At 32.1% G+C, this 14,468-nt stretch overlaps 1 protein-coding gene across 2 annotated transcripts; it reads left to right on the forward strand.

The window, feature by feature from the left end:
* Positions 1 to 6,299: 6,299 nt before the first annotated feature.
* Positions 6,300 to 13,566, forward strand: LOC113511329 (phosphoribosyl pyrophosphate synthase-associated protein 2). 2 transcript variants are annotated; one of them, XM_026894958.2, is made up of 7 exons: positions 6,300 to 6,500; positions 6,608 to 6,721; positions 6,973 to 7,092; positions 9,474 to 9,762; positions 10,707 to 10,876; positions 11,589 to 11,703; positions 12,467 to 13,566. In XM_026894958.2, exons 1-7 carry the CDS (start codon positions 6,481 to 6,483, stop codon positions 12,770 to 12,772), a joined length of 1,134 nt encoding a protein of 377 aa, XP_026750759.1. In that variant the 5' UTR covers positions 6,300 to 6,480; the 3' UTR covers positions 12,773 to 13,566. The 2 variants fall into 2 exon arrangements, with proteins under 2 accessions (XP_026750759.1, XP_026750767.1); XM_026894966.2 differs by having other exon boundaries at positions 6,300 to 6,474.
* Positions 13,567 to 14,468: the final 902 nt, after the last annotated feature.

Here is a 14,468-nt window from a genome sequence, read left to right on the forward strand (position 1 = left end):
GAATGTAATAAAATGGGGATAAGATCTATATATTGTAATAATTAAAGTAGTTATCCATTTAAATAATAAAAACTACTCTGAATAACCCAAATATATTTTATTTTACATTAGACAAAAAGTAACATAAGTAAAATGTATCCTAGTAACTTGGGGACTCCATAAAATAATATGAACATATAAAATCTACTTCATCAGAATTTGTTTTAGATATTAATATTGTCAATTAAACATTATTTTTTTTTTTTTTTTTTTTTTTTTTTTTTTTCTTTTTTTGTGGCGTTCACCCCGATATTAGGGTATTTTGCCAAGAACAAAACGGGGAAACGATAATAGTAATAAAAATACCTAACACAAACGAATTTAGAAAGGATAAGGATTAGGTCTAGGATATTTATAGGATATGAAACATATACTTGTACATATGAGAATATACTTATAAATATATAGGAAAAGCAATTGATGCAACTATAAATGTATTCATGTAATATAACTAAATCTTAATATTGTTATCATATATATATGAAGATAGTATTTTATAGATAATAGGATCATTGGAAGAAAGTAGAGTAAGAATAGAAGTTGGGAATGGAACACGGATGGATCGGAGATGATTAAAAAGGGAGGTGTGGTCAAATTTAGAACATGAAAAGAATATATGATTCAAGTCCGCCACTTCAGCACCGCAATTACACGACGAACTTTGTACAATACCAAGCTTGTATAAATGAGAAGGTGTGCATACGTGACCTAGACGCATACGAGTTATAATAGTTGTTGCGGTCTTTCCAAGCTTTAATTTACAAAACCATGGTTTGAAAGGAATATCGGGTTGTATAAGGCGATAAAATCTTCCTTTTATTGTACTTGTTTTTTCCCAATATTCCTTCCAGGCATACCTTAAATATATTTTTGGGAGACAAGCTAGGTCACTACAGTAATTATGATACGGATACATATCACCACAAGTTACAGCCTCTCTTGCAATAAGGTCAGCTTTGTCATTGCCGCTAATACCACTGTGTCCTGGTAACCAGGCAAAAGAAACGGAATAACCTCTCAACATGCAAAGATAAAGACTTTGTCTTATGTCACAAATAATGGGATAAACTGGTTTTGATTTAAACGGATATTTGGCTAGAGCTTGCAAAGAGCTCATAGAGTCAGTGAAAACTATTGCCTTATGTAATTTCATTAAAAGTATATATTCTACAGCTTTTAAAATACCATAACATTCCCCGGTAAAAACTGAAGACTCCGGTGGAAGTTTAATTTTTTGAACGATATTAAATTGTGAATGAAACACACCCACACCTACACAACCGCTATTGTCTGGTTTTGATGCATCAGTAAAGATGTAGTGCCATTCATTCCATTCAATGTCAGTTATAAACATAAATTTGGCATTCAATTCTGAATCATTTTTTAATAACCCAAAATCATATTTAATATTAGGAGATAAAACTAAAGATTGATATGAGCATTTATAAATGGGAAAACAGGACGATGTAAAAGTGGGAGATTCTATGGATTTATATTTTTCATAACTTTGTATTAAACATGGAGGTTTTTTATGTTTCCAATAAGATGAAGACGAAATAAAGATATGTAGTTGAGATAACTTTTGAATAAGCGGATGATCAGATAATTGTAAACAACGAAAAAAGAAGCGATCAGATAGATATTGTCTTCTTAAAACCAAAGGTGGATCACCGACTTCGAGCTGTAAAGCATTGATTGGACTTGATTTCATTGCTCCAGAGATAATCCTCAAGGCCTTTGATTGAATTAAATCCAATTTCTTAAAAGCAAATGAACTTCCTGGAGCTAACAAAAAAGTTCCATAATCAATGACACTCCTTATAAGACCATTATAAGCAAGTTTTAGTGAAACGGGATGTGCTCCCCACCAAACTCCAGCAAGGCACCTAAGAATGTTGAGGTTACGCTCACATTTCGTAGAAATATAATTACAGTGGGACAGACCTGTTAATTTATTATCTAGCACGATACCTAAAAATTTAATTTCAGTCTTTATAGGAATGTATGAGTTATCATAAAGCACCTTAATTTGTTGCGGTGATCTCATTCTTGAAAACAAAACTACACTACTCTTGGTTACAGAAAGATTAAGACCATTTGCATCTAACCACGTTTTTAACAAATCTAATGAATCAGATAATTTGGCAGAAGCAGATTCTATGGACTTCGCAATAAAATATAATAAAAGATCATCAGCATATTGTAAAATTTTGACGGATTTATCAAGGAATAATTCTAGATCGTATGTGTATATGTTAAATAAGATTGGACTGAGAACAGATCCTTGTGGAAGGCCTTTCCATACTGTTCTAGATAATTTGGTATCTTCATCTAAATTCATATATATTGTTCTTTCTGATAAAATATTAATAATGAAATTAGAAAGCATTACCGGTACATTTAGAGCTTGTAATTTAGTTTTTAAAATAGAAATTATTACATTATCATAGGCAGAATTTATATCTAAAAAGGCTGAGAGGATTGACAAATTTTGTGAGAAAGCTATATGAATATCTGAAATAAGAATGCTCACATTATCTAAGGTGCTCTTACCTTTCCTAAAACCAAACTGGTTCGGGGATAGTAAGTTATTACTTTCTAAAAACCATTCTAGACGGTTTTTCACTAAATGTTCAGCTAGCTTTAGTAAGACAGAGGAAAGTGCAACAGGACGGTATGAAGATGGTTCAGAAGGTGGTTTATGAGGCTTTAGAAATGGTATAATAATCTGAGACTTCCATGAAGTAGGTATATTTCCCGAAATAATTATGGAATTAATTATATTTAAAAAGTAAATTAATGTCGCATCGCTAGCATTTTTAAAAAAGGAATACGGTATACCGTCTTCTCCCGGTGCAGAGTCTTTAATAGAAGCTAGAACACCTTTAAGTTCTACTAGAGTAAAAGGAGAGTCAAGTTCGAATAATTCGTCAGAGACGGATAGAGAAATATTGTAAAGGCATTCCGGCACATAACTAGGAGCAAGACGATCTAAAAATTTATTCGCTAAAGTTAAATCGAGTGCAGAACGTGATGTATGATCACTAAAGGCAGATCTGAATCTTTTAATATTATTCCAAACGACTGATGAATTAACTTCTGGACAGATAGAAGAACAAAATCTTCTCCAGCCTTCTAATTTCTTTTTTTTCAGTAGTTTTCGAGTAGAACGTGAAACTGCGGTGTAAATTTCAAAATTTTCTGGTGTCATGTAATTATTATAATTTTTTTCAGCCTCTTTACGATTTTTAATTGCTTCCGTACAATCTTTGTCCCACCAAGGTGGCGAGGGAATTTTCCCTGAAGCACTATTTTTAACAGGAAATAATAAATCAGCAACCTCCTTCATATTTATCATCAAGTCATTACAACATTGATGTTCATTTCCATGGTAAACAATAGGTAACTCCGATATTTTATTATCTAAATATTGTTTGTAAATATTCCAGTCTACATTTGATAAATTATATTTAAGCCGAGGACCACTCTTTCGACTTGAGGGAATGGAAATTGGAAAAGAAAGAATGAGGGGAAAGTGATCGCTTCCGAAAGTAGAGGAATGAGGATACCACGACAGTGAAGAAGCTAAATCAGAAGAACATATTGAAATGTCAGGAGCACTAAACCCTTCATTCGGTGCAGTTCTACGTGTTGGTACATCTGAGTTAATAATACATAAGTTGTAAGTGTCAATTATCGTCAGGAGTTTTCCACCATAAAAATTAGAAGTAGAACTGCCCCACGATTGGTGTTGAGCATTAAAATCGCCCATTACGAGAAAAGGTTTAGGTAAAATTGAAAATAATTGTTCTAGTTGTGAATATATTTGGCATGTAGGATCAGGAATATATAAAGTAACAAAACAGATACCATTTATAATTATAGCAGCTGCATTAATGCCGCTATATACAGGAAGCGAAAAAGAAGAAAAAGGAAGGGAGTTTTTGACCAATATGGCAACACCGCCATATCCGTCAGCTCTATCATCACGGAGACTTGTAAAGCCTGAAATCCTAAAAGGATATCCTGGCTTTAACCAAGTCTCTTGGAGAGCTATTATAAAAGGATTATATTTATTAATCAAATAAAATAAGTCTGATTTCTTGTTTGTTATGCTACGACAGTTCCACTGAATTATTAGGACTTTGTAATCCATTGTGAGAAGTTAATAATTGAGAAAATACATTGTAAATGACATCGTTGGACGGTGGTAAAGTTGTTTGTATCATCTTCGATTGCGATAACACTTTAATAAGCATGAGAATAATATCAAAGATGGATTGATTATTGTCAATATTATTTGATGATAATGCACAACCATTAGAGGGAGCAGGAATATTATATTCCTTAACTATGGCTTCATGGGCAGAACGATCATATCCTTGTTGTGCTTTTTGAGGAGAGCGTGGTTTAAGTGTAACTGTTTTTTTATGTGATGATTGAATATGTGGTAATGATGATTTCTCTTTGAGGAAAGAAGATTGAAAATGAGATTTATTGGACGGAGATGATGATGTTAATACATCTGAATATAGTTTAGAAGTGGGAGGATGAAATTTTGATGCTTCAGCATAAGAAACACAACTGTGGGCCATTGTTTCTTTAATGGCTTTCTGACGTGCATATTCAGGACATTTCTTACTAATTGCTGAATGAGAACCATTACACAAGATACAAGAAACATTTTCCTCATCTACTTCACATTTATCACCTGTATGATTTTGCCTGCATTTATAACACCGAGGATTTGAACGACACTGCATCTTGACATGTCCGAACCTACAGCAGTTATAGCATTGGATAGTGGGGTAAATGTACAAATCTACAGTTAATGATGTGTAAAACATAAATACTCTTTTTGGTAATATTTGTCCATCAAAAGTAATAACAATGGTTTCAGTATTAATAAAACTTGGTTGTCCTTCATTAATGGTCTTTTTCTTAATTCTTCTGGTTTTTAGAATTCTCCCACAACCTATAGGTACTGATATATTTTGGATTACTTCCTCTTCTGTCCAATCTTTAGGAATACCCCTCACAATTCCCATACGGGTTACATGGAAAGAAGGTATAAATGCCTTAAAATTATGTGTTTCTAAGTGACTATTATTTAAAAATGCATTTGCATTTTCAAAATTTGAGAAAGAAAGCGATAAACGGTTTCTTCCTATTCTTTTGAGGCTACCATTCACTATATTATTTATCTTATTAGTGTGTAAAAAGCGACCAAATGCAATAGGATGTAATGTAGTGTTATCATTAGGATGTGTTTCATTTTTTTGTACATGAACGACATAAGGAGCTACATCCTCGGCATTGTACAAAGTTCTGCTTAAAGTACTGGGTGGAGAAGCAGGTTTAACAGACTCGGTATTATTTACAACTGGTATTGATACTAGAGTTTGATTCTCATCCTCAATACATTGACAATCACTATCTTTAATTTTAGATTCGAGACCTTTGGTGTGCCTCCTTCGTTTTTTATTGCAATGTTTGCAAATGCGACGTTCGCCACGTACTCGCTTACGTTTAGAACTTGCAACGCTAGAACCATCTGTGTCCATACTAGATTCACCCAATATATCAAAACTATTATTAAATGGGATAGTTATATTTGCAGACACCTGGGGGGTTGTCCCCCCAGGGTCTATAGGTGGATCCATAATGTCTAATTAATATAGGTAATTTACTTACCAATATTTACAGCAACAAACACTATTACTACAAAATATACAATTATATATACAATCTAATACACAATATATAAATAAGACTAATCCTTATATAATTAAAAATAAAATTAATTTAAAGAAGATCAAAAAACACTCCCGCTTTTTTAAACGTTTCCCGCGCTTTTTTTTCCATTATTCATTCACTATCATCTTGTAAATATCGATATCGCACATGTAGTGTATAATGAATTAAGTCGTAGTAGTGTTAATCGCTTTGGCCAATATCGGATTCAACGTGATAAACTGATACGTGCGTATCAGTGTATCGCATTGAGTGCGATATTGGATATTAGCTGGTCCGATTCACACTGTTACGTCGTAGTCGTCGTAGACGGTGTTTAAAATAAGCCTGTTGCTTGTAGCAGATAATATCTAATATATATATATATATATATATATATATATATATATATATATATATATATATATATATATATATATATATATATATTATGTCACTCACAGTCTATACATAGATTTCTAATTTGATCAATATACATATATTACAACTATATAATAGTCAAGCCTAGTGATTACTTGCTCTGCTCTGTGGTATATACGTAATAATACCTACTGGTGGGAATTAAATTAATTTATGTTTGTTCGTGATTCGGCGTGGTGAACTGCGAAGAAGACCCTTTTGTTTTAAGGATAATAAAATTTCATTTATTTATATATTGCTGTAGTTCAAAAGCGCCATCAGGTTATTATGTTACTCAACAAAACCAGGTTTATTGTTTTTCTTGTTGATCCAACGTGCTGTCCCTTACTTTAATTCTATTAGATTGCTAGGATAATTAGTGGCAGCAATTTATAAATTTGTTTTGCTTTTGTAGACTGGTGGGTTTTACGAATCGATCCCGCAAGAGCAATATGGAAGGTAACTCCACGTCGGACATTGTGATTTTGACGGGCAATTCACACCCGGAATTGGCAGACTTAATCGCCAAGTAAGTGGTTTTATGAGCTTTTAAGAATTCAAACTTTTGGAATGACTAAATAGTCGGTTTGTTGTTCTTATATTTCGATTTAATTTTTAATTTTATTCATCATTAAATATGTGACCCGATTTCATGTTTAATCCTAGATTAAAAGGCAGTGGGTACAAAAATTTCAAATAATAGTTAAATGAACATATCGGTATATATTTACATGTAAACATACAAGAATCTGATATTCAGTTTAATAATTATATTTTTAGCCGTCTTGGTGTACGTAAAGGAGGATGCTCTGTTTATCACAAAACCAACCGGGAAACTGTCGTAGAAATTGCAGATTCTATTCGTGGGAAAAATATATATATTGTTCAAACTGGTACAAAGTAAGTATAAACATTGAATTATTGCCATTGGAATAAATAAAAATGAATTTGGTATAAATATATAGTTGGAAAGGAGAAAAATGAGCTATCTTTTAATACATTCAAATAATAAATCACAGTTGTATGAACAAAATTATGGGAAGTTGTTTATAAAATAGTAGCCTTGTTTTAAACATCTAAAATTTTAAGACAATTCTTTCTGTTGACCATTAATACCATAGTCAAATTCCAATACAAATTCATTATGATATTAAATTCAATTAATAGCATAGAATAATTATGTAAAAACAAATATGTTCCACAAAAAGAAACCAATTTCAGTTGTGACAAAACTAGTTATTTTTATTTAAAAACTAAATTACTTGACTGATTTTTATAAAATTTCTATAGGACCAATATAATTGCTGTGTGGTCCCAGTATAGAATAGGCTACACCTTCCATTCCTGTAGGTATCGTAAGAACCGACTAAGGACGGTGAGGGATGAGTAACAGCATCCCTCTTAAAACATTTTTAAAATGTAACTGCGGCTACAAACTCGCCTGCCAACCGTGGCAACTACTGGCAAAACTCCTCAAGATGCAGGCTTACGTTCAGCAGTGGACAGTTAAAGGCTGATATGATGATGAACTTAATAAGTATATCCTTTCAGATAAAAAATGAATTTTCCAAATTGGTTTAGAACTAACAGAGTTGTGAGGTAACAAACATAAATAAAAAAAATACATCTGAATTGACAACCTCATTCTTTTTGAAGTTGGTTGAAAAGACGGAGTTTCTGGGAGAGAGGGAAGGGTGTATCTGTAATAATAGTATTGCTATTAAATAACCTGCTAGATCTACCTTCACTGAGCCCCTGGAAACTGCATATTCCTGGTGAATTTCTCCTGATTAATCAAATGATCAGACTTTATCTTTATTTATCATTTCTATCTGGTTGCCCACCAAAGTAAACCAACAATGCAGGTGGGATTAAAATTTTTTTATTTATAACAAACCTAAACTCTAATATTATTTTATGAAAAAACAATATCACCAACACTGTAAGAATTTCAATCAATTAACAATTTTTTTGTAATTATATAATGTTAAAAATTACATGAGATGTTCCTTTGCATAAAATGAGGTCTTGGGTTCAATTCTCAATCGCATCAGTAAATCAATTTAGGAAATGAACTTTCGTTTGTTAGGGTCTAGGTGCTTTGGATTGTTCACCCAGATGTCTGTTGCCTGATTCCTCATAACATAAAGAGTATCATAGTGACAAACAGGTAAAACCAGGGGGTTGGTGTGGTTGATTTTGCGTTATAATACTAATAATTAAAAATTGTAAGATTTTAAGTGAAAGGTATGAGTAAATTATTGTATGTAATATTATAGTGATTATGTATATGTGTGAAAGTAAGATATGTATGTTGTTTTTCACATATAAATAAAAACAGTTTTTATTTAGAGGAGAAATTTGCTATATTGATATCTTGAATCATGTGGAAGAACAATACCTATTAAATTATAAGAATATAAAAAAAAAATATAAGAAAAGACAAATGTTTTACATCATTATTTTATTGGACAAATAAAAAATGTTTACAACAAGATATTGTATGAGAAATAGTTGCAATTTAATTATTACATACAATGGACTTTGTTATCTAATTAATTTTGATTATATAAACAAGAGTGGTATGTAGTTTATTTACTACTGGTCACTGGACCAGTATTGTGTTGTATATAAAAGGCTCTTTTATTGAAAGCATACAATGATGCTAGTATTTGTTTCCAAAGGTTTTCTAGGAAATTATTTAATAGATTTGTTTCATTTAATATGTATGCTGTAGGTAATAATAAAATATGTAGTCTTTGTTTTTCAAAAAGAACAATATAAAATGTACATATGTTTATTACAAGTAAGTAATAACCACAATAAATATTATAGTATAATTTCATATTTTAATAATATCTTTATTTTAATAAATACAAATGTATTAGGTAGCTAGCTAATTTATTAAATTTTTTTACACAAGAAAGTTGTGACTTCAATGTTGTGACAAAACTTGTAATAAAAATTAAAAATCATAGTTTGAAAATGATGAGACCAATACAAATTTACACATATCCTTTTTTTGCAGTATTTTGTTTACTTTAGTTTTAAACTTCATCAAAAGTTATTTAATATCATCATAATATCTACTATTTGGTTGTATTTTAAATTTGTTGACTATTTAAGAAAGAATGTTGAATTGTGTAAAATTTTTTATGATTAAGATTGCTTTTCTCCTATTATTTTCTTGCATATCTTGGTTTGTGCTGGTTTTGAAAATTACTTTTCAGAAGTAAAGTTTTTGTTTAAGAAAAATTTATTCACACCATATATTATTTCAGAGATGTTAACAACAATATAATGGAACTGCTAATCATGGCCTATGCTTGCAAGACGTCTTCAGCTCGATCAATTGTAGGAGTGATACCATATCTGCCATACAGTAAACAATGCAAAATGAGGAAACGAGGCTCGATTGTCACAAAATTATTGGCTAAAATGATGTGCAAATCAGGGCTGTCACATATTATTACAATGGATCTTCATCAAAAAGAAATACAGGGATTTTACGACTGTCCAGTTGATAACCTACGTGCCTCTCCTTTCTTGCTTCAATATATTCAAGAGAGTGTAAGTAAATTTTCTACTACTTCAAATTATTATTTATTTCATTTTATTGGAGTAACTAAGGATTTTTCGGCAGTTGGCAGTCGGTTTATTAACCAATGGGTTCGATTCTGAGACAATTTCTTAATGCAATATTTTAAATTAATTTTCTTTTGTAAATTTTGTGAAATTACTGTTTTATGGACAACTGCAAAATAACTTTATAATTTTGACGTAAATCTATTAGAAATTTGGTTAGAATAAACCTTAGAATAAAAATTTCACTGGAAATTTTAATTTTAGAGACAGGTTTAGAGAAATGGTGCATCAGAATCGACACCAATGTAATATTCCAACTTAAGTAGATCTAGTGATAATAAATCATCTAGCTTTGAGTTCTCTAGAGTGAATGGCTACTTATTTTAGAAAACACCATTAACATATTCTATTCTTATAAAAAAAATCTGCTGAAGTGCAGGAAATTATTTAAGTCTAGCAAATAAGTATCAGTGTAGGTATTTCAATACAGTAATTCCTACTTCCCTACTTATATAATATAAGGGTTAATCTTAGTTTGTTCCTTACTTCTTGACTGCTAAAGGGATTACCTAATCATTACGAAATTTGACCTAAGGTTTGGTATGGAAAAGCATTTGGGAGTTTTTTATCCTGGGCAATCAGCATATCCCCCATTATGCGGACGAAGTCGTGGGTATAACGTTGTAAATAGATGGAATGTGCTTTGCACACTAAAATTATTTTTCTTTGTAATTAAAAAACACTTATAAATGAAAATGCACTTTAATGTAGGACGCCATGACAGAGAGAAGAGACGTGTTACATTTACAATAGTGCCAACAGTTGACAGTTAAAGGCTGATGATCATGAGTCTCTGACAATCTAATGATCAATGATCTTTGCAAAATCTCAAATACATGGCAGCAGTTATATAACACTTTTTCCTGCAGATTCCTGATTATCGCAACTCGGTGATTGTGGCGCGTAATCCTGGTTCTGCTAAGAAGGCGACGTCGTACGCAGAACGTCTCAGGCTCGCCATTGCGGTTATACACGGGGAGCAGAAAGAAGCTGAAAGTGATGAGGTTGATGGGCGGTATTCACCACCCTGTATACCGAGGTGAGCAACTGAATATGTGTTTATGGTATTGAAAAAAAAACATTATAAAATCTTATTTTATTTATATAAATTGTTTTTATCTAATGTTTGTTCGTGGAAGATTTTTAAGTAAAATTAATATTGTAGGGTAGTGATTGTTGGAAAATGATTAATCACATACCACATTTGGTTAATAAATAAATCACACACAACTTTTAAGGAAAATTCAAGTATTACATAATGCGAATCTTTTAAATATTAAATTCCACCTAACACCCCCAATCCCTACCCCATAGCATTTTTCTGTATCCCCTTCCCCCTCCCTAAATGTTACGTAACATCCAAGTTAGCATTTTTACTTAACAGCCAAAACACTAGTACTGAATACTGAGATCGAAAACAAAACAAAAATGACGTACAATACATTTGAGAGAGTCCCGTAAAACATGAATGAAATGATCGAGGCATTCCCCGTAAATCTAAACCGAAAAGGGTTGCTAACATGGGAAATCTTAACTTTCCTAGTTTTGTATTTAAATAAAATATTTTACCATGTTACGTAACGTGTTTTTCGAATCCCTCTCCCGCCCCTGTAAAACTTTAGTGACCTTTATTGCTACCACTTGACATCAATGATTTATATTACTTGTTTGAAATATTCCATAAAATATCATATTAAATTAAAATTTGTTCCAATAAAATCTTGAAATGGGCATCTTTCTTATATTTACAGTGTCGATAGATCACGAACAATGGACGTGTCTGTTGGAGTGCCAGTACATCCAGCTAAAGAGAAACCGCCAATTAATGTGGTCGGTGATGTTGGAGGAAGGATAGCCATCATGGTGGTAAGTATTAATATTACGGTAACGTAATGTCAGCATTCTGCGACATTCTATCTAAGAACTGGGATATCATACACTAAGTATTGGTAATAGTATTGGCTTGATCCAAGTTGACCGCTGAAATCTTTTGTTGAAGTGCTCCGGAGCCGATTGACGGCGCTGGACGCCATCCTGGACTAGAAAAAAGGTCATCCGGATCCACTTGAAAGTTCTAATTTAATACTATATTCCTCTTATAGCGCATCTCTTACATATCGGCACCACTTGTAAACCGATGCGCTTCTTTCAAACCTCGGCGCTCATGGAGGTCGCCTTCCAAACACTCTCCTATGTTCACTACAAACATTCATCTCTGAAGCTAATAAACCAATTTTAAAAATTTCTTCACTAATAGACATTTACGCCATAGTCGAGTAATTTAGCCATTATTTCACATTAAAATTTCTACGACTTTGGTGCGATCAGTATTATATAAACAGTTTGCATATATTAAAAATTGTTCAATATCACACCAGAGCATTATTTATGATAATTTAATTTTACAATAGTTTACTAAACTAGGTGTTATTAATCAAAATAATTCTAATAAACTATCCAGTAAATATCTATTCTATGTCTAACAAGTAATATCTTTTTAACTACCACCAGCAATATAAAGAATTTATAACATAACGGTTCTATCGTATTGAAGTTTGGCATACTTTAATTGAATAAGTATGTCTCGACTATTTAGATCTAGTAGTGTCATACATATTTTTTTATTCAGGATGATATGATTGACGACGTGCAGTCCTTCGTCGCAGCAGCAGAAGTTTTGAAAGAATGTGGTGCGTACAAGATATATGTACTCGCAACTCATGGCCTCCTTTCGTCGGACGCGCCTACCCTGATAGAGGATTCGCCCATTGACGAAGTAGTGGTCACCAATACTGTCCCGCATGAACTACAGAAAATGAAGTGCAACAAGATCAAGACAATCGACATATCTGTGCTGTTAAGTGAAGCAATAAGGCGCATTCACAACAAGGAATCTATGTCCTATTTATTCAAAAATGTCACACTTGAAGATTAGTTGTAAAATATAATTTCCATATTATTTAGTGTTAGTTGTTATTATAAGTATTATGATCTTGTTAGTGTTTTATAATCGGGAGGTTTATTAATATTGTGCAAATTATTCTTTTTATATTTCTGTATAAGAGATGGTATTTTTGTAGCAAGTATTATCAACATAGCACCAATACATTTAGTGATGAATGTGAGTAGAAATATCTCAGTGATTATAAAGTTCTAAGCAAGGCCTCGCTTGTAATTCCTTAGAATTGAGTTAGTTTCTTGTATTATTCCTTATTGTAGTTGGATTAATCTGTTATTGTTTAATTTTTATTAACTTGCATTATGATTACTATTTTATAGTTATAATAAAATTCCTTTCATGCATTTAATTATTGTCAAAAAATGAAGGATCCCAGTAAAATTTTTCAAATTGTTATTTCTAATTATATCAATTATGTTATACTTTCGATTTTCCACCGACATAAAATGTGGTGGAGCCAAACACTCAGTGTTATGATTAAATCACAATAAAGACGGTAATATCACTCTACCCCTCTGAGTGTTGATTATGAATTTAATGATTTTATTGTTTGCATGATGTTATATATTTTAAGCTTTTGTGAATAACGTGTACTGTATATACGATCCACCGGTCGGTCCGAAAATAAGGCCTGCGTCTACGACATATTTATAAATGTTTTTTTATTGCGACGTAGTTGTTTTTGCAATATGCACACCCTATATGTCGTATAATATTTATAGAAACGTCAACTGTGTATTTAAATTTTAACAAATAAAACTCTTTGTGGACTTACTGTTTTTATTGTAACTAATCCCATAAAGTTAAGATGCAACTAATAATTTAAATAGCGTGTACACAACGCCAAAATCGATCTACTGAAATAACCTGTCAAGTAAACCTATGTAGGGGGAGGGATTTTAATGAATGACTTTAATAATGGCACGGTAACCTGTCTGCGCTAACAGTATACGCTGGCGGGGTACTAGTGAGGGATGATAGATGAGAATGAACAGAAAGGTCAATTAGCCCATAGTGATGAATTTAAATTCAACTGAATTCAATTCTATCGCTGAAATTCAAAACGATGGTTATCAGCTGAGACCATGTGAAGGTCTATCTAATAGGGTATATCGCTAACGAGAGAACTGGTAGTCTGCATTACAGTCCAAATGAGAAGCTTAGTACGAATTGAGAGTCCAATTGTAAACAAGGGATTGTTAGTAATGTAACTATTAACCCAATTGCTCGTAACTGTCACACCCATTTCCCATTAGAGTAGGCAAAAATAATGGAATGCCGAATGTTGAAAAACCCCTTGGGATTGTTAGTAATGCGAACTATCAGTCCCATTGCTAGCAATATATCTTGTCAGGTCGACCTCCACGTGGTTCCCTCTAGAAATCATCGTGCTGAATTCCAGGATATTCGTTATGATGGGGTAGACCTGCCTTTTCATTTTTAGTTGTTATCCCTCACTGGTGCTTCACCAGTGGTTACTATTCTATTATCATCGATAAAAAAATCTACTTGAAACATAATTTTTATACGCTAATGCTAATGTTATTTGTCATATATTTCTTGTAACAAATATATTTTAAAAAAATTGTACGATTTATTATGTTTGCCTTATGTGTTTTTAAGATCTTTGGATTTCAATGGAATAAAAACGACAATCTTCAGACATTGACAG

The sequence above is a fragment of the Galleria mellonella genome, unplaced genomic scaffold (genome assembly GCF_026898425.1).
Source record: "Galleria mellonella isolate WM207_F2 unplaced genomic scaffold, CSIRO_AGI_GalMel_v1 utg139, whole genome shotgun sequence".
NCBI classification, from domain to species: domain Eukaryota; kingdom Metazoa; phylum Arthropoda; class Insecta; order Lepidoptera; family Pyralidae; genus Galleria; species Galleria mellonella.

Excerpts from the sequence above, each read along its gene's own strand:
- LOC113511329 (XM_026894958.2), top strand. The coding sequence starts at position 6,481 with ATGTTACTCAACAAAACCAG. Across the intron at positions 9,763-10,706 it reads TTCAATATATTCAAGAGAGT|ATTCCTGATTATCGCAACTC; the intron begins GTAAGTAAATTT and ends TTTTTCCTGCAG. Across the intron at positions 11,704-12,466 it reads GAAGGATAGCCATCATGGTG|GATGATATGATTGACGACGT; the intron begins GTAAGTATTAAT and ends TTTTTTATTCAG.